The sequence below is a fragment of the Rousettus aegyptiacus genome, unplaced genomic scaffold (assembly GCF_014176215.1).
Source record: "Rousettus aegyptiacus isolate mRouAeg1 unplaced genomic scaffold, mRouAeg1.p scaffold_m13_p_9, whole genome shotgun sequence".
NCBI lineage: Eukaryota > Metazoa > Chordata > Mammalia > Chiroptera > Pteropodidae > Rousettus > Rousettus aegyptiacus.
In genome coordinates, this window is record NW_023416312.1 from 60,361,432 (window position 1) to 60,383,284 (window position 21,853).

The following is a 21,853-nucleotide window of genomic DNA, read 5'->3' on the forward strand; positions in this document are numbered from 1 at the left end:
CTTCAGGTCTGTATCTGCCTGATACAGTGTTTCTGATGTTTGAGTCAGCCCAGACCCAAAAGTACAGGAGACCCGAGGCAAAGAGAGCTTGCAAAGGTACGTGGTCCTCCAGTTCAGGAGAAAAAGAGTATCATCACCCATCTGAATACCCATGTGCACTGTAGGCAAAACTCATTATTTGGGGGCCAAGGCAGTTAAGCTGTTAATTGGCATAAAATGCCTTTTTAAGATATTAATGGTGGAAGAAACAATTCCATTGTGAGACTTACCCGTTAGGTCTGTCACCTGAAGAACCATTACCACTATTCTGATATCCTAAAGCATCGGTTGGGCAAAAGGTGAAAATAAAATTCAAGTCGTTGGGTTTAGGAAACAAACTGTTTAAGAATTATCAGCGTAGAGCCAAATAAGCCTAGGTTCCAATTTAGGTTCTTCCCCTTATTAGTATGTGACCTTGCATAAATCACTTACACTCTTTGAACCTCAATTCAGTCACCTATATACTGAGCATAATAACACTTTTTTTTAGAATTGCTTGTCAGAATTAAGAGATAGAAATATGAAAAAATGTACTGTGAATATTGGTGATTTATATCATTTCTAGACCACAGTGTAGAACAATGAGTGTGAAATATCCATGTATTCTTTTCCTCTGCAGCAGTATTATCATTATTAGTCTGGATCTATGGAAAACTAAGGGGAGTAGAACCTCTCCATCCCCAATCCTCAGGAAGTTTGAGAAATAAAGCTTTGTTGTGTTAAGGCACTGATGTTTGGAGTTGATAGCTATCCTAGCATAAACTTAGGCTAACCTGACAAATGTACCCAAAGGTCCTCAGAATTAAGCAAATGAATCACTAGAATGCTTGTTGAAATACACATTATATTATGGCAAAACTATATAGGGAGCAGGCAATAGATTGTAGGAATTATAATGGTAAGAGAGAACTACTCAATTATCATATCCGAAAGTCAATAGATAATGACTGAACTTAGCAAGTCAAGAAATAGCAGTTGCAAGTCATACATCTGATAAGGGACTTGTGTCCAGAATAAACAAAGAACTCTTACAACTCAACAATAATGAGATAACTAGCCCAATTTAAAAATGGGTAAAGGATTTAAGCAGACTTTTCTCCAATGAAGATATACAAATGATCAATACACACATAAAGAGATGCTCAGCATCATTAGCCATTAAAGAAATGCAAATCAAAACTGTAATGGGATTCCACTTTATACTCACTAAGATGGCTATAATAAAAACTACAAGCAATAACAAGTGTTGATGAGAATGTGGAGAAACTAGAACCTTTGCGCACTGCTGGTAGAATTGTCAAATGCCTCAGTTGCTTTGGAAAACAATTTGGCAGTTCCTCAAAAAGTTAAACATAGGGTTACCACATGACCCAAAATTCTACTTGTAGGTATATACCCAAATACATACCTAAGAAAATCGAGAACATATTTACACATAAAAAGTTTACACTGTTGTATTATATACATGTATACATGTACATATATGTGTGTGTATATATGTATATATGCATACATATATGTTGTTAAGAGAATAAATTTAAGAGTTCTCACCACAAGAAGAACATTTATTTTTTATTTTTTTCTTCTTACTGTATCTATGAGATGATGGGCGTGAATTGAACTTATTGCGAAAAAATAAATAAATAAAATAAACTTATTGCAGTAATCATTTCATAATATATGTAAATCTAACCATTGTACTATACACCTTAAACTTATACAGTGATGTATGTCAGTTTTATCTCAATCAAACTAGAAACAAAATTTTATTAAAAAAAGAAAAATTGAAAAAATTATCTTTGCTTCTCCCAACAGAAATGATTAATTAGAGTGTCAAATACTACACACCTGTGTTTTCTTTAAACCAGACACAAAACAAATTTAGAGTACCTCCTCATAGAAGAAATCAAAGCATTCAAAGTTAATGCACTTTAGACATAATCATTACCATGTTCTGAGGTCATCTACACAATAAACTAAGGTAAAACCATCATTTCCGTACTTGTAAATTTTATATTTTGACTATCAATATTTATTTTAAAAGGCAAAAAAAAATGTACATGACTGTTCAATAATGATACATGTTGCAATACGGATAAAACTTGAAAATGTTATGCTATGTGAAAGAAGCCAGACAGAAGAGGCGATATACTGTGTGGTTCCTTTTAAATGGAATGTCTAGGACAAGAAAATGCTGCATTTTCAAGATCAGTAGGTGATTTGGGTCCAGGTAATCCGCTAGTTTTCTAATCTGCTAGAAAACTTCCAGAAACACTACTATATCCAATGTTAATATCATTTAGCAATGAATTTTGGTAAAATTTGCTGTGTTCCTTTTGGAGTGGCAAGTTTCAGTTGCTAAAGAATGAAATTATATGCTAAAGCCTATGTACTCAATCAGGCTAAGAACTGGGCCAAGAATTGAAGCCTTCTGACTCAATAATTAACATATTGATTTTTTTTAAGCTTCTATTATGTGTTGCGGAAACCAAAATGAGTAAGATAAATCTTTTGCTTTGAAAAGGGCAAATCTAGCGGGGTAATTATAATGCCTGAAAAATATATTAATAAAGATTTTACAAAGCATTTTTTCATATTTTGGGATTAATAAAACTACAAGAGAAGAAGGACCTTCTCCACAGTTTGGTAGCGAACATAGTGGGGCCGCAACTCACTAGGGACTCCAAGAAAATCAAAGGGGCTTTGTTACCTTGAGAATTCCAGCCCACCAGGAGCAGTGAGGCTGTTAGGAAGGTGCAGGGCCCATGAGAAAGGGCACAGTATGCAAAAGACATAGCATTACTCAAGAGACAGTAGCACCTACCTCTCAGCTTTCTGGACTTATTCTTGGACACAAATGGGAGCTCCCTCAGCTCTCTCTCGACCATCAAAAACAGGGAAAAGTCAGGGGTCCTGGGTTCTACTAGTGCAAGGGAGAGGTAGGAGCCAGACCAACACAGGTCACACACTCAGTGTCTCATTTGATCTCTACAGCGCTGGAAGGTAAGTTTTATCCCCATTTCACAGATGACAAGACTGTCCCTTACAGCAATAGATTCATAATAACTACCTGGTTGATTCCTCCATCTTCTAGTCTCAAAAGTAATATGAATTTTATACATAATTTCACATCCTTACAACAGGAATTTGAAGTGTCTCCATTGCCTTCATAAACTCACTGAACCGTTATTTTGATTGCTTTGTATTTATTTTCCTACTTTTAAAAATCTATTTATTTTATGACAAAAGCAATTCATTTTTTTTAAGGGAAAAATGTACAAATGAGAGAAAGAATCATTTCCTCTGCTATAACCACACAGAGAAAACCATTATTTCTCTTTTGGTCTACCCAGTTTCATAGTTTTCCCTGTGCATGGATACATTACATAACTTTTTTTTTTTTTTCAAAAATGGGCTGATGCTGTATGTGCGGTTCTGAAAACTGCTTGTTTTATTATTATTTTATAATGTATAATGAACATTTCTTCCATGCACATGGGTGAAAATACCCTGCTGAAAGACAGAGTGCTGTAGTTGAATCAAAAGGCTGCTGGTGACAAGAATAACACCTAAAGCAAAGTATCAGCATAAAGTCAAAGCACATAGCCTGACAAATGCCTACCAGGGAAAGCAGGGTCCACAATATTCTCAGCAGAGAAATCAGATTTAAAGGTCAAAGGCATTAAACATACGGAACATCTTCTAAGTCCTTCTGACCCATGCCTCCGCCTTTCACTCCCCTGACACTCCGTTGGCCCTTTGGGGCAAATGGATCCTGTACCTCTCTTTGCATCCAATGAAAACAACCCATTTTCTGTTTTTTCCTTAGCTCTTCCTGAGCCCTTGACACATCTCCACACTCTCTCATCATCTCCTCACTGCCCAAATGCCTTTCCTGTAAGTCCTCCTGATAGTCCTTGGGGGAATCATCTGTCTCCCTGTCTGTTTTTCGCTTTGCTTTCCGGGGCACATAATCTTCAGCCTGGTGCTTTTCAGCAGCCCAGTGCTTGCTCCTTGTCTTTGCATGGGGTTCTGGCTTTCCCTCACCGCATGCTTTTCCCTCATCTTCAGACTTGCCCTGCTTTTCTTTTGTTCTCTCATCATTTCACTGCCCCTCATCCTGGAGCTTTCCTTTGTGTTTTGGTTTCCTCTCCACTTCTGGCTTTTCTTCCTCATCCGACTTTCCTTCATCTTCTGTATCTACCTCATCTTCTGGCTTTTCCTCATTTTCCAGCTTTCCTTCGTTTTCATTGTAGGGCTTTTCCATGTTGAGATGTCCCCTCCTTTGCCGGTCTTAGGAGACTAAAAGGAGACAAAGGAGACTGAGAACTTAAGTGTTGGAATACAGGTCTTGATAGTACTTGCCTTTATGATCTTTTGTCACTCTTTCCTAACTTCCAGGTGCACTCCCACCCATACATTTTTTCATTTCCTTCCCAGTTCATCATAAATGTTTGCATGAGCCAACCTTGCAGCAACTTTTACAGGTACGTCTCCCTACATTTAAGTGAGGAGTACTGTGAAGTGTATAAGAGAAGATTTGTGCCTGAATTTTACTCTGGCCTTGTCTATGTCCATAACAATTTTAGTTGGGTAGTCCGAACTTACACTGACATACAAGAATCCTGGCTGGTTTCTTTTTTCCCTTGCCTGCAATGATAAGACTTATAAAACGACAGACACAGCAAAACAATGATTAGTTCTCAGATTTCAAAGGGCTTCACAGATGCCACACTTCCAACTCTCACATCCTTGTTTCCCCTGCTTTACCCTCATCAGCCATAAACCTGTTGGGTCCAGCCATAGGGTCCTGACAGAAGCCATGTATTCTGAGACTGCAATAAGAAGGCTAGGAGGAGGGATGGTAAGTAGTGGCCTCCCCAACTTCTACTCAGGCTTACGTCACTCCTACTCCCAGGGGTTCTGGGGCTCTTGCCCTCTCCCACTGACCTCACTGATCCTGGAGATCTTCCCTTTTCCTGTCTGAGTTGGGGCTTATAACCACAGACTCAAAGACCTATAGAGAGACAAAGACAGATGGTGAATGAGGGCCAAGGACACTGACTCTTTTTGTACTCTAGTTGCCAAAACTTTCCCAACTCCTGCCACCCCTTGACGTTTTCCTTGCATCTCGATCTCCCTCTATAGCCCCTCCCTAACAGCTTCTATTTTTCTACCAATGGGCAATTGCAGAGAAAGATTATTTTCAAAGTGTTTCTATGTTTCTGAATCCTCCTCCTAAATGTTTCTTTCACTTTTTATTGCACTAAAATGAGTGAGGTTCAGGATAGTAATGTTCAGAAGGCAGATCCCGCTGGGCTCAGGTCTCTGCCTTCCAAATTCCTTACCCCAGGGTAACTAGATAACACAAAGCCCGTCATTTCTCTGAAAAAGGTAATGATAGAATCAGGGGGCAGGGCAGAAATGTCCAGAGCATTCTTGCCACCCCTTCCATCTTCTCATAAATGTTTTTCTGCAATGCAAGAGACAAATTATTTCCAAACTCGGTAAAAATTTTGCTCTATGTTTCCTCCTCTCAATCCTCCCTAGTTCAGAAACCATTCCTCCCCAATAGGGAGCTGGTCTCCAGACAACTTCTGTCCCTCACCCCTGCAGCCCACCATTTCTGGTTCCAAAATGTATAGAACAAGGAGAAGAGATACAGAGGGCCTAGTCCTGGCCCATTTGCAGGATCTGCCCACTCTCATCCCGGAATCTCAGGCTGTGCCCTCCTCCAGCCGCTCTGCAGGGATAAGGCCGTTTCCTCACCATCCTCCCCCCTCCACTTCAGCCCTCCAACAGACATAGCCCAATTATCCTGCCTCCTAGGAGACTGGAACTGGTACCCATTCTCAATCCTTAGCCCCTCTCCACCTCCTTCCACCAAGCCCTCTATTCCTTGCACCAAACGATGGCCATCCGGGGAGGAACAGAAAGAATTCAGTCCTGGACCCATTCTGGTCTTTGCCCTCTGCCACCCCCACCTCAGGGGCTCATAGGCTGCGGTGGATTTCTAGCATTCCCAGGGAGATGCTTCCTTCTCCTCACATTTCTTTCTGCAATAAGCCTGAACTTATCCAGAGAAATAAGAAATAGTACCCTGACCTCTCCCCCAGTACTCATTCAATTTTCTGCTCCAGAATGAAAGGGTGTGAGAAGGAGGTGGCATCTGGAAAGAACACCAGATCCTCTGTAGCCTCTGTCCCTTACCACCCCAAACCCAGGGGTTCCCCCGCCCTCGCCATGTACAGACCTGCAGGGCTAGAGGGAAGTTGCCCCTCTGTCCCTGTCTGAAATCTATCTTCCTCCACAGAAATAGGGAGCTGGTACCTGGAGGAGAGGGACTGCTGCACCCGTCCGCTCCTGATCACGTGAGGAAAACGTCACCAGTGGGCTCGGGTCCCTAGTTCTCCTCCCAGCAGGATAAAGTGCGTCAGGAGCCAGCCCACTGCTTTCTCTTAACTTAGCCCCCTTCCGCTTCGGCCCGCTTTGGTCTCCTCCCCTCACCGCTTGAGGCTCTGTCGCTCATTTAGGTCTTTGCTAATCCCAGAGGTCTACTGTGGCCCCTTCTCCTTGTGGTAAATGTTCTGTTTTATCAGGGAGGGGCTGCATCGTCTCCTAGGGCTACTGGCCATTGGCATATCTCTGAGGAATTTTTTCTTTTCTTTTTTTTTTTTTGTCTCAGAGCACCCAGTTCTTGAATCTACTCCACTCAGCCACTGATGCTCATTTCTCATGTCTTGTGGACCTTTGCATAATAGATACAGGGTGGATTGTCAGATAAGGAAGCAGGTAGTTGAAATAGAGATTTTATTTTCTTCTAAATATCTTTTTCAGTTTTATTTCATTTGCTCCCGTCAGCATGGATTGATCTTACAAGAAAAAAATTAAATAAAGCTATTTTCATTTGGAGGAAAACGTGTTTAAGATGGGGGGGGGGTAAACAACAAGATTCCAAAATTCTGAGACCAAGTTAAGTTCATTATATTGATTTTTGCCCCATAGAAAATTCGAGGGGTCGATGGCCAAGCTCTGCAGTTTCCGAGGGCGGAAGAAGAGGTGGGGGAGGGGGAGTAAGTACCTCCTGGCTGGGCTCCTGGCTGTGCTGTTTCTGTCTGCTCTGCAGAGGGAAGCACCTTACTCACAAGATATCAATGCAAAACTGAATAAGAAAAACAATTTTTTTCCTCCTAAACCATGGCATATCAGTCATATAGAAATACCACTTTGGGAAACAGTCTTCAGGAAAGCCTTGATGAGCTCTGATAGTCTCAACATATCATCCCCAACTTGCCCTTCGAGTTCTGCTTCAGTTTGATAAGGCTATAAATTCAGCATTGGCTCAGAGGGTCAGTCAACTTCAGGGGCTCTCTAAACACATACAGATTCTGCGATGATGTGTGAATTTTTGTATTGAATGATGTCGAATGCAGAGAGGTGCCAGAACTTATTAAAGTGGATAAAATGAAAATTGTAGCTTGTGACGGTAAAAATGTTGGCTCCAGTACTACAGAATGAATAGGAAAATGGCTTTGTTATACCGACCTCTGATATTATTCATTGTTTTTTAAAAAGAAACGTAGAAGAGACTTTTTGAAGAAATGACTGCACTGTGCTATACTATCAGGGAATTAAATACAAAGAAGCTCATCTCTCTAGCCTCTTATATTACTTTTATTGAACAGCATGGAGAAACAGAACTTTTAAAAATAAATAATCAAACATCAATGCCTACCTAATCACATTCTTTAATAAACTTATTTTAAAACTCAGGGGGAAAAAAGAAAATTAGATTGGCTACTTACTAAATATATATTTTAATTTTCATAAATAGCTGGTTCTCTCATGTTCTGATAAAAATACATGTGTTGATTCTTCCCAAACAACTGCCAAGTGCTAGGTAGACTTGCTAGAATCTGGTGGCTAACACAATATCGGTCTTGAAAATTTGGCCTATGGCTATTTCCATCCAGAGGTTTAGCTCTGATTAAAAGCAGCTGAAGATCTGAGGGATGCAGACATGCTCTGATCTTTCCTGCCTTGTCAAGAAGGAAGGAATATACTGTTTCCTGACCCTTTCTCACATTCCAGAGCCTCTCCTTCTTTGCATTTAGGCATCTGACTATTGGTCACTCCAAAGATAGAGAGAGAGAGGTGACCAAGGTGGTGACCTGAGTAAGTGCCTTTGGGTCCCTCTCTCTCTCCCCCAAATGCTCACAGAGGTAACTCAACCCCAGCAGAGGTGGAATGGTGTTCTAACACCAGGAAACCAGAACAAATCCCTTCTAGATCCCTGTAACAGAGGGTTTCCATAAAGCCTAGAGAACTGATTGCTGGAAGGATAGTCTCCAGACCTGCTTACTCTCTGCCCTATTCACAGTGCCAGGTATAAGCTTTCTTGACCTTGCCTACCACTGGACTTAAGAGGTACAGACTTAGGTGTTCCTCAACTGCAGTATCTTCACCTCCAGGGCACCTAGAAGGAACCTAGCTATGCTTCAGAGTTACTTCCTGCCAGTCTGCATCCATCCTGACACCCACTCAGCCGGGTCAGGCCACTGTCTAAGGAACTCTGACATACTGACCATACTGATTTACCTAAACCAGGTGTTCTTAATTGAAGAAATGTGTAGACCACCTCAGATGGAGTGAAAGTTGCGTATACTTAGGAGGTAGTATGGTATGTACACTTATGAAAAGATTTGTAATCTAGGAACTTGAGAAACACTGATACATGAGCAAATTGACAGCATGAAGAAGCAGAAGCTACAAATAGAGAAAGGACAGAGAGGAGAAAAAGATGTTACTTGGGAAAGAGGCAGGAAGGAGAAGACACAAATTACAGCTAAGCATGTTAAAGAGAGAGCACTTACTTCTTGGGTTCAGGCATTCTTAACTAAAGAAACATGTGAATCTCCTGGAATTATGTTCAAAACAATGTGCGTGTGTGTGTGTGTGGTGGAGGACAGATAAAATGTACATTTTTACTGAGTGTGCACATTTTCTTAGGATAGGATGAATTGCCTTCATTAGATGTTCAAAGGGGTATGTAATATGAGAAAACAACATGAAGGGCAACTGGCCTAGAGAATATACTTTTATATACAACATTTTTCAAATAGCACTATATTTTTTAGGAGAAATTCACATAAAAATTATCCATGTAAAAGTGTACAATTCAATGTCATATAGTACATTCACAATGTTGTAAAATTATCACCTCTGTATTGTATAGTTCCAAAACATTTTCATCAACTCCAAATGAGACCCCATACCCATTGAGCAGTCTCTCCTTCCCCTAGTCTATAGCAATGACTAATCTGCTCTCTATCTCTGTGGAAATACGTGTTTTTTATTTTTATTTATTTTTTAGTTTAATATACTTTGATATTTTTCTTATTCAGTGACAGTTGACATTCAATATTATTAGTTTCAGGTGCAGAGCATAGTGGTTAGACATCTATATAATACAGGAAGTGATCCCACCAATTAGTCTAGTACCCTCCTGGTATTATACATAATTATTACAATATTATTGACTATATTCCCCGTGCTGTACTTTACATCCCCATGAATATTATATGACTGCCAATTTGTTCTTCTTAACAATCACTTCACCTTTTTTTATCTAGCCCTCCAATCCTCCTCCCATATGGCAACCATCAATTTGTTCTCTGTATCCGTGAGTCTGTTTCTGTATTGTTTGTTTGTTTATTTTGTTCTTTAGATTCCACATACAAGTGAAATTCTGTGGTACTTGTCTTTCTCTGTCTGACTTATTTCACCTAACATAATATTCTCTAGGTCCATTCATGTTGTTGCAAATGGCAAGATTTCATTATTTTGAACAACTGAGTAATATTCCATAGAATATAGCTTCTTCTTTATCCAATCATCTATTAGTGGGCACTTAGGCTGCTCCACATCTTGGCTGTTGCAAATAGCACTGCAGTGAACATAAGGGTGCATATATCTTTTCAAATTAGTGTTTTCAATTTCTTCAGATAAATACCCAGAAGTGGAATTGCTGGATCATAATTTTTAATTTTTTGAGGAACCTCCATACTGTTTTCCATAGTGGCTGCACCAATTTACAATCCCATCAACAGTGCAAGAGGTTTTTTTTTTCCCCACATCATCGCCAACACTTGTTTGTTCATTTATTGATGATGACGATTCTTACAGGAGTGAGGTGATATCTCATTGTGGTTTTAATTTGCATTTCCTGATGATTGGTGACACTGCGCATCTTTTCATATTGGCCATCTGTACGTTCTCTTTGGAGTAATGTCTCTTCAGGCCCTCTGCCCATTTTTTAATCATATTGTTTATTTTTTTGGTGTTAAGTTGTAGGAATTACCTATTTTGGATGTATACTATAAATCAAATCATATAATATGTGACCTTTTGTGTCAGGCTTCCTTCGCTTAGCATAATGTATTCAAGCTTCATATGCATTGTAACATGTACAGTATTTCATTCCTTTTTACAACTGAATAATATTTCATTGTATGTCTATATCGTATTTTGTTTATCCACTCAAACATTGATGGATATTTAGGTTGTTTCCACCTTTTGACTGTTGTGAATAGTACCACCTTAAACATTTGTATATAAGTTTTTGTGTGGATGTATGTTTTTGTTTCTCTTGGGTATATACCTAAGAATGGAATTGCTGAGTCATATGGTAATTTTATGTTTAACTTTCTGATGAATTGTCAAACTTTGTTCCATAGTGATGCAACATTTTGTTTTCTTACAAGCAATGTATACGAGTTTTAATTTCTCCATATTCTTGTAAAACAATTCTTTTTTTTATTGGACTAAAAGTTTTGACTTGGTTGTTCTTTTTATTGGACTAGAAGTGTTGGCTTGGTCGTTCGAAAAACAATTCTTAATTCCCATTTTTAATTCCTGTAATCCTAGTGAGTAAAAAGTGGTTTTGATTTGCATTTTCTTAATGACTAATTACATTGAGCATATTTGTATCTGCTTATTAGATATTTATCTTTCTTTTTTGAAGAAGTATCTATTCAAGCCCTTTGCTCATTTTTAAATTGGTTTATTTGTCTTTTTGTTGTTGAATTATGAGTTCTTCATATATTCTGGATACAAGACTTTTATCAGTTCCATGATTTGCAAATATCTTCTCTCCTCCTGTGGATTGTCTTTTCACTTTCTTGATCATATCCTTTGATTCACAGAAGTTTTCGTTTTTTGTGAAGTTCAATTTATCTATTTTTCTTTTGCTTTTCATGCTTTTGATGTCATATCTAATAATACATTGCCAAATCCAAGGACATGATTTACCTCCTTTGCTTACTTCTAAGAGTTTTAAAGTTTTTTGCTCACATATTTAGTTCTTTGATCCATTTTGAGTTAATTTGTATGCAGCGTGAGTTAATTTTTACATATGGCTTTATAAGATTTAAAGATTCTGTTGATGGCAGGACACTACACACTCTCACTCAAATAGATGAAAAACAGAATTCTTTGTTACTTGTAGCTCCAGAAGAGAGAAGGCTACCAGACAGAGCCACTCGGGCCACCTGGATAACAGCAAGTTGGATCTCTAAGGGGCAATTTATGTATTCTAAATGGGATGGGTTAGCTAGATTTTGCAAGATCCCTGTGGATTGGCTAATTTGAATAATTTATCAGACTCCAGGTTATAGAGTTGTCCCTAGTTATCTGGTACCTGGCCCCTGGGTGATTAAAGTTGGTGCATAGCATCCCAGAGTGTGAACATTCAATCAGGGAAGTGGTTGGCTTCTGGACTTCAACAACTTCTCAAAAAGGGAAACTTGTCTCTAGCCAGGGCCTCAAAATTGAGTCAAGATAGCATTTCTATGAAAAAATATATTACAGTCAACCTCTCGATATATTGACATCTATTTCGATCTCGATTATTTGAGGTATTTTAGTGGCCTTAATAGTAGAGGAGACTAACAGAAAGAAGGATATGTTACCCCAAACAGCATAGAAAACATTTTAGTAAGGGAGTACAAATGAGGAATACAAGTAGAAGAATAAGGATTTTTTGCAAGCCAGCCATAACCAAGTTCTTCATATATATGGAATTAGTCAAGGAAAAATAAAAGACCTGAAATTTTCAAGGTCTCTAACAATATCTTCGGTAGAGTTGTATTAAAGTGTGTTATAAGTATGAGTTATATATTTTTATGATAGAAATATTTTAGTGACATGTCCAGTAGTTACATTGTCGGGGGGTATGAACTGATAGTTTGGTAAAGTATATGGAAAAGATTAATGGTATTTGTAGCCAAGAAGGAGTAGTTGTGGTGTTTATGGTAGGAGATGGAGTACAGGAGGTAGTGGTAGAAAGTTGGAGGTGGGGAGTAGGATAAGGTGCTGGGGAGTGGGAAGTCCTCTCCTCAGGTGGTTGAAGAGGTATTTGCCTCCTAAGGGAAGCAATAATCTCCATTAATTTTAGAATGGCATTGATAGTAAGAACCTCTATAAGATTTTTCCTTAAGAAAAGGTGTGTAAAGGCAGAGAGCAAAGCATATACCAGGGTCATGGGCTAAGTAAACAAACTCAGGACACATAATAGAATTCTTAATATCAAAGGAAGAAATACAATAAATGTATTATGCCTAATTTTTCAGTGTCTTCAGAAAGGCAGTACATGGGCATTACTGAGATACTGGTCTCAGTGTCTGGGGCAAAGTCTTCCCCTATGTAGGAAGCAAAGTCATCTCTAATGATGAGGTCTTGGACTCATCTGAAGCAACATCATCTCCAGTGGTGAGCTTCTGGGTTAGGGTGATGTCATCTGGGGTATGAGATTGGGTTCTCTTTTCCAAGTGGATATAATGTTTTATTTATTTGTTTGTTTGTTTGTTTGTTTATAATTTTTCTTTTTTCTATAATTAGGGGGTTTTAATTTTTAATTCCTTCTCTTTTCTCTTTTATTTTCTTCCTTCCTTCCTTCTTTCCTTTCTTCCTTTGGTTTTGGGCTTCTAGCTGTCCAAAGTCACAGTTTTTAGTTTCTGTATCTGTCTGATAACTCATGGTACAGACCTAATAGGTGTTACAAGAAAAGAGGGGGAAAGCTTATTGGCCTGCTTCCTAGGCGGCTGTTTTTTTCTTTCCAAGGTTTCCTAATCCACCTCCTAAATGGATTAGGATTTAAACCTAGAGAGCTATATCAACCTCTCCCTGAGACAGGGCAATTAGCCTCCTTTTCCTATCAATTTCTTTGCATGTTGATATGCCCCAGTACTTACTAAGGCTCAAGCACACTGGCTAGCAGTCTGGCATTATTTAAGCAATTGTGTAACTTATGCGGGTGTCCTCAATGTGTGTAGAGGTATGACTTATTGATTTCCTTGTTCCAGAGTCCCCAACTTTGGATTAAACATTGGGCTACTGGTCTCCAGGAGTGTAGCCTATGATACCTTTAAGGGCCAAAAGAGCATGAAGTTCACTGGCAAGAGAAGCAAGTTATGTAGCAGCAAAGGAGACATATAGGCTGCTAATTCCTCCTTAGTAACATTGACATTGAGATCAGGCTGCCATTTCTCTACTGTGGGGGAGCCCAACTTATACCTTCTTCCACAGGGGTTGCCCAAAACACACAGGCAAACTAGGTTTCAGTCCCCAATAATAATAAACACCAATACCAAGTAAGTAATAGAACCCTAAAGTAGGCCTCTGCCAAACATGGAATATGATTGGAAACAATGGAACACCTGATCCCAGAAAGTGTGTCTCAGGTGGCCTATCACTCCTATTGTCCTAGGGTCGGCCTCCACCAGGGGTAATACCTAGTCCTGAATTTAGCCAATTGGCATGGTTTGTTTTGGAAATTCTGACACTGAGGACGTTTAGGTAAGGAGAGATGTGGCAACCACCCACAGACACAGGAGAAAGCAATAAGTCTAAAATACAAGCCTGCTTGCAGGTGGCACTTCTATCCGGAGCCACTTTCATGGTGGTTTGGAAGCAATGAGTAAGCCAAAAGAGTCTACCCCACCCCAAGAAGCTCAAGAGTCATGGCCTCACCATTCTGTTCCTTCTTTTGATGGCAGGACACAACACAATGACACCTGTATAGACGAAAGGCAGAGCTCTTTGTTACCTACAGTTTCAAATAAGAGAAGGTTGCCAGACAGGCTCACAGAAGATTATGCCCGAGGACAAGTTAACAGGAATCTGGAGCTGTAGGGAGCAGCTTGTGTGTGGTAAACTGAACGAGTTTAGTTAGATTTTGCAGGAGCCTGATAAATTAGCTCATTTGAATAACTTCTCAGGCTCTGAAATGTAGGGGCTGTCCCTTGTAGTCTGGTACCTGGACCTAGCTGGTACATAGGAGCCTGGAGTGAGAGAACCAGTAAGGGAAGTAGTTGAAATATAAACTTAATCAGTTGCCCAAGAAGGGGAACTGACCAGACTCTTGTCAAGGCCTCAAAACTGGGTTACGACAGCATTTTTAAAAAAACTATATTATAAGGAGTCCAACTATATTCTTTTGCATGATGATATCTAAGTGTTGCAGCAACACGTGTTGAAGAGACTGTCTTTCCTCATTGAATAGGTTTGGCACCCTTGTTGAAAATCATTTGACCACCGATGTATAGGTTTATTTCTGGACTCTCAATTCTATTTCATTGGTTCATATTGCCTATTCCTATGCCAGTACCACACTGTTTTTGATCATTATAGTTTTGTAGTGTATTTTTAAATCAGGAAGCATGAGTACTCCAACTTTATTCTTTTTCTGTAACATTGTTTTAGCTATTTGGAGTCCCTTACAATTCCATATGAATTTTAGCATTGGCTTTTCTATTTCTACAAAAAATAAAGAAAAAACCATTGGGATTTTGATAGGGATTGAATTGAATTTACATTGAATTTGTAAATTGGTTTGGAGAATATGACATCATAATGATATTAAATTCGCTAATCCATGGATATAGAATGTCTGTCCATTTATTTAAGGCCTCTTTAATATATTTCAGCAATCTTTTGTAGTGTTCAGTGTATAAGTCTTACACCTCTTTGGCTAAATTTATTCTTAAGTATTTTGTTTTTTTAAAAAATTCAATCTGTATTTTAAAGTTTTATTGAAATATAATAGACAATTAGTTGCTCATCTTTACAGTGTACAATTTGATGAGGTTTTTTCAATTATAGTTAGTATACAGTAGTATATTAGTTTTATTTATATAGTGTAGTGATCGGAGATCCACATAACTCACAAAGGGATCATCCCACTAAATCTAGTACCCCTCTCCCCCTTACATAATTATTATAATCTTTATGCTATGCTTTATATATCTCCATGACTATTTTGTAACTAGCCATTTGTACTTCTTAATTCCTTTGCCCTTTTTCACTGACCCCCCAACCCTCCTCCCATCTAGTAGCCCTCAAAATATTCTCTGTATCCATGAGTTTGTTTCAATTTTTGTTGTTGTTGTTTATTTTGTTCTTTAGATTCCACATGTATGTGAAATTATGTCATTTGTCTTTCTTTATCTGCACTCAGTGCAATACCCTCTATGTCCATCATGCACTATATTTTTCCATCCCCTTCCTTTCAGACTGTGTGTGTCTTCTACTCCAAAGTGAGTATCTTGTAGGCAGTTTATGTAAGGGTCTTGTTTTTTTATCCATTTTACCACTTTATCTTTAGGTTGAAGTACTTAATTCTCTTTCATTTCATGTACTTGTTGATAGGTATGTAATTATTGCCATTTTATATTCATGTTTTTAATACATATTTTTTCTTCTTAATGAAGTCCCTCCAACATTCCCTATAATATTGGCTTGGTTGTGATGAATTGCTTCAGTGTTTTCTTGTCTGGGAGGCTCTTTATCTGTCCTTTGACTCTAAATGATAGCTTTGCTGGATAAAGTAATCTAGGTTGTAATTCTTGGGTTTTCATCACTTTGAATATCTTGTGCCAAGCCCTTCTGGCCTGCAAAGTTTCTTTTGAGAAATCAGCTGCCAGTCTTATGGGAACTCACTTGGAGGTAACTAATTGCTTTTCTTTTGTTGCTTTTAAGACTTTATCTTTGTCTTTAACCTTTGGCATTTTAATTATGATGTGTCTTGGTGTGGGCCTCTTTGCGTTCATCTTTTTTGGGATTCTCTGAGCTTCCTGGGCTTGTATGGAAATAGACATTTCCTTCACCAGGTTAGGGAAGTTTTCCATCATTATTTATTCAGATAGGTTTTCAACTTGTTGCTCTTCTTCTGGTACCCCTATGATGCAAACGTTGTTACATTTGATGTTATTCCGTAGGTGCCTTATATTATCTTTATTATTTTGGATTATTTTTTCTTGTTGCTAAACTGATGGATGTCCTCCACTACCCAATCCACTATATTAGTGATTTGATTCTCTGCTTTCTCCACTCTGTTGATTCCCTCTAATATACTCTTCGTCTCTGACACTGAATTCTTCCTTTCTGACTGGTTTCTTTTTATAAATTTCATTTCCATTTTTATGTTTTTCCTTTTATCTATTTGTTAAAGTTCTCACTGAGCTCATCTACTCTTCCCCTAAGTTCATGGAGCATCCTTATAACCAGTGTTTTGAACTCTGTATCTGGTAGATTGCTTGACTCCATTTTTCCTGGATCTCTGTTCCATTCTTTCATGTAGGATATGCTTCTTTGTCTCCCCATTTTGGCTAATCAAAGCTCCTAAGTCTCCCAGTCTTATTAGTGTGGCTTTGTGTAGTAGGTGTCCACTGGCACAGTCCTGAGAAAGGTCTAGCTACAGGCCAAGTTTAGCCCTAATCTGTGTCCCTCTGGGGCCACCTGGTAAGATTTAGCAAGCAATCCACAGATGCTTATAGCTGCCTCAAGAGGCCACATCAGAAACCGAGGCCAGGTGCCACCAGTGCAGGGCTTGGAGCTGCTCAACAAGGGGCCTATTTTATTCTTTTTGATGCTTTTATAAATTGAGCTCTTTATTTTTTTTAGTTTTTAGTTGAGATATAATAGACATATAACATCATATTAGCTTCAGATGTACAACATAATTATTAGATATTTGTATATATTGAAAAATGACTAGTTATCATTCATCAGCATACATAGTTACAAAAAAAATTGCCCATGATGAGAGAATGCAGCATGGATGGATCTTGAGAATACCATACTAAGTACAATAAGTCAGATGGAAAAGGACAAGAACCATATGATTTCATTCATACATAGGATATAAAACAGAAAGCAACAAAGAAACAAACAAAACAAACAAACTCATAGACACAGACAACAGTATGGTGGTTACCAGAGGGGAAGGGAGTCAAATATATGGTGACAGAAGGAGACTAGACTTTGGGTGGTGAGCACACAATGCAATACACAGATGATGTATTATAGAATTGTACACCTGAAACTTACATAATGTTATGAGCCAGACAAAGACACTACAAGAAAATAAAATTATAGAACAATATCCCATGCGAATATTAATTCAAAGATACTAGCAAACCAAATTCAGCAGCACATTAAAAGGATTATATACCATGATCAAGTGGGTTTTATTCCTCAATGTAAGAATTGTTCTACATATGAAAGTCAACCAATGTAATAAGCCACATTAACAGAATGAAGGACAAAAAAATATGATTATGTCAATGGATGTAGGAAAAGCATTTGACAAAATTCAAAGCTCTTTCATGATACACTTAACAAATTAATAATAGAAGGAAACTATCTCAACATAATAAATACCGTATATGAAAAGCCAACAAATAACACCATATTCAAGAGTAAAAGGCTAAAAGCTTTTCTTTTAACATCGGAAACAAAAGAAGGATGTCACTTTCACTATTTCTACTCGGCATAGTACTGGAAGGCCTAGCCTAAGCAATTAGTCAAGAAAGAAGAAAGCATTCCTATTGGAAAGGAAGAAGTTAATATTTCTATTCACAAATGATATAATCTTATATGTTAAAAATCCTAGAGTCCTCAATAAAACTGTTAGAATTAATGAATAAATTCATCAAAATTGCAGAGTGCAAAATATATGCATAAAAATGTGTTCTGTTTCTATGCACCAACTGTAAATAATCTGAAAAGGAAAAGTTAAGAGAATAATTCATTTATAGTAGCATTAAAAATAAAATATTTCAGTATAAATTTAAACAAGGGTGTGAAACACTTGCATACTGAAAACACTGCTGAAACAAATTAAAGAAGACATAAATGGAAAAACATCTTGTGTTCATAGAGTGGAAGAATATACTGTTAATACTAAAAGCAATTTACAGATTCAATGCAATCTCTATCAAAATCCCAATGATGTTTTTGCAGGTATAGAAAAATCATATGGAATCTCAAGGGACCCTAAATAGCCAAAACCACCTTGAAATAGAAAAACTAATTTGGAAGACTCAAGCTTCCTGATTTCAAAACTTACTGCAAAGTAACACTAATCAGTGTGGTACTGGCATAAAGACACAAATATAGATCAGTGGAATAGAATACAGATCCTAGAAAGAAACTTTCACATGTAGGTCAAATAAATTTTGACATAGTGCAAAGACAAGTCAATGAAAAATGGACAGTCTTTTCAACAAATGGTGCTGATAAAAATAAATATCCAGTGCAAATGAATGAAGTTTGATCTTCACTTTACACAATATATAAAAATTAACCCAACATAGAATATAGATCTAAACATCAGATCTAAAACTATAAAACTTTTAGAAAAAAACTTAAGAGGAAATTTTCATAGCATTGGATTTGGCAATGATTTCTTGAATATGCCACCAAAAGTATAGGTAACAAAAGAAAAAAAACCGTGAATAGATTGGAGTGAATCAAAATTGAAAACTTACATACATCAAAAGACACACTATCAATAGAGTGAAAAGGCAACCCACAAAACAGAATGGGAGAAAGTATTTACGAATCATGCATATGATAAGGGATTAATATCTAAAATATATAAGAACTTCTACAACTCAAAATAAAAAAAAAATCCAATTTAAAAATGGGCAAAGGACTGGAATAGGCATTTCTCCAAAGAAGATATACAAATGGCCTATAAGCACATGAAAAGGTGCTCAACATCACTAATCATAAGAGAAATCAAATTGAAACCACAATAAGAAATCTCTTTATATCCATTAGGAAGTCTATTATAAAATTTTTTTAAATAACAGAAAATAACAAGTGTTGACCAGGATGTGGAGAAATTGCGACTCTTGCGCATTGTTGGTGGGAATGTAATGTGGTATAGCCAATAAAGAAAACAGCACGATGTCTCCTCAAAAAATTATACCATATGATCCAGCAATTCCACTTCTAGATATATACCTAAAAGAATTAAAAGCAGAAACTAAGATATGTGTGCCCAATGTTCATAGCAGCATTATTCACAATAGCCAAAAGGTGTAAACAATTCAAATGTCCGTTGACGGATGGATCGATAAACAAAGTGTGGTATAGACATACAAAGGGATATTATTAATCCTTAAAAATTAATGAAATTCTGACCCATGCTACAACATGGATGATCCTTGAATATATTATGTGAAGTGAAATAAGCCAGACACGAAAGGACAATTATTACATGATTTCTTGTATATGAGGTACCTAGAATAGTGGTAACCTGGGCGGCTTGGGGCAAATAAAAATTATTTATGGGTACAGAATTTCATTTAAGGATTATGAAAAAGGTCTGGTGATAGATAATGGTGATGGTTGCACAACAATGTGAATGTACTTAATGCCATTAAACTAAATTGTTTTAAATGATAAAAAATGTTATGTATATTACCACAATAAAAAGAAAAAAAAATGTGCAAAAGATCTTACATGCTTGTTATCTGTTTACATATTTATTTCCATTGTGTAATTTTGTCACATGTGTAGATTTGCATGGCCACTACTACAAGACTAGAAATATCAGTGATCCCTGATTCTATCCTTTTTATAGCTGTAGTCAGCTCTTTCCCTCCTCCCCTCCTAAACTCTGGTAATCACTAAATTCCATCTCTATAATAGTTGTCTGCTTAGTTATCTGGGAAATTCTAGTTTCGTAGGGTGAGTTGGGAAATATTCCCTCTTCAGTTTTCTGGAAGATTTTGGATAGAATTGGCATTATGTCATCCTTCATGTTTGGTGGAATTACCAGTAAAGCCATCTCAACCTAGAGTTTTCTTTGTAGGAAGTGTTTTAAATAAAATTTGCACGTATCTAAGCTATCTGGTTTTCTTCTAATATGTATGTTTAGTGCTATAAATTTCCCCTTGAGTACTTCTTTTGCCACATCCCACTAATTATCATATGTTGAGTTTTCATTTTCACTCAGTCCAAAGTACCTCATAATTTCCCCTTTCATTTCTTCTTTGGGTTAATTTTAATATTTGGGGATTTTCCAGAGATTTTTCTGTTATCAGTTTCTCATTTAATTCCACTGTGGTCAGAGAACATACACTTTATTATTTGAATCCTGTTAACATTGAGACTTATTTTATGGCTCTGAATATGGACTATCTTGGTAAACGTTCCATGTACATTCTATTGTTGTTAGTGGCAAGTTCTACAATTGTCAACTAAGTAAATTGGTTCAAGGTGTTGTTCAAGTCTTATATTTACTTGCTGATTTTCTGTATACTTGTTCAATCAATTTTTTAGAAAAAGTATTGAAATATCTGACTATAATTGTGGGCTTGTCTGTTTTTCACAGTTCTATCAGTTTTTGCTCCATCTATTTTGAAGTACTGTAATATGTGAATTTTTAGGATTATTTCCTCTTGACAAACTCACCACTTAAAACTATGTAATGATGTTCTATGACCATAATATCCCTAGTACTATTCTTTGCTCTGAAATATATTGTATCTGATATCAACATAGCCACTCAAGCTTTTCTTGATCGGTGTTAAGATTGTCCATCATTTTTCATTCCTTTAATTATCTGTATCTTTAAATTTCAAATACAGTTCTTATAGGCAGCGTATATTTGTGTCTTCCTTATCTATAAAATCTGACAATCTCTTTTAAAATTGAGGTGTTTGGACAATTTACAGTTATGTAATTGTTGATATTAGTATGCTTGCATTTAAATCAATCATCTTGCTATTTGTTTTTATTTGTCCCTTCTGTTCTTTTTTCTCTTCCTCTAACATTTTTTTTTGATTGAGTATATTGAAGATTCATTTTTATCTCATATGTTGGCTTATTAGCTACAACTTTTTTCATGGTTGTTTTGAAATTTATAACATACATTTTTAACACGTCAGAATCTACCATCGAGTACCATTAACGTACAGAATAAGAACTTTAAAATTGTGCTTCCATTCCCCCTCTCCTGGCCTTTGTGCTATTGTTTACATATATTTTTACTTCCACGTATATTATAAATCTTACAACGCACAGTAACCTGGGGGCAATCACATGTCTCATATTAGTTGTTTCTCCTCCCTCATGGAACTTTATCTTCCACTATCTAATGCTCAATAACTGAACACTGGTTTCTTTATGTATATATTTTGTGCAGGTTTTGTTTCAGTTCGAGAGGTAAATACAGTTCTTGTTACTCCATTTTCATTTGAAGCATAAATATGGCTTGATGTTTTACTTGGTTAAAACATGAAGGCTTTATTTCACTTCTAACTAAAGTGCATTTCCTATGCCGTTTGACCTTCCCGGAAGAGTCCAGTGTCTGTGAATACTCCCTGCTCTGCGTGACTAGAAAGTTCAAACTGCACTGCTTCCTTTGGTCACAAGGTGGCCCTCAAGTCTATTTCCTTCAATAGTCTTATTTTTTTTTTTTTCAGAAAAAAAGACCCAATAATCATTTTTCTTCAAAAGTTAT

General features: G+C 37.2%; 1 protein-coding gene and 1 pseudogene across 1 annotated transcript; one reads left to right on the forward strand and one right to left on the reverse strand.

Annotated features, from left to right (window-relative positions):
* Window positions 1-1,616: 1,616 nt before the first annotated feature.
* Window positions 1,617-6,389, reverse strand: LOC107519617 (transcription elongation factor A protein-like 3). Its single transcript, XM_016162472.2, is given in 3 exon segments — window positions 1,617-4,341; window positions 4,990-5,056; window positions 6,370-6,389. A coding segment is annotated over 1 exon segment (585 nt). The 5' UTR covers window positions 4,307-4,341; window positions 4,990-5,056; window positions 6,370-6,389; the 3' UTR covers window positions 1,617-3,721.
* An 847-nt stretch (window positions 6,390-7,236) lies between these two features.
* On the forward strand, window positions 7,237-7,557 carry LOC107519674 (annotated as a pseudogene).
* The last annotated feature ends 14,296 nt before the right edge of the window (window positions 7,558-21,853 follow it).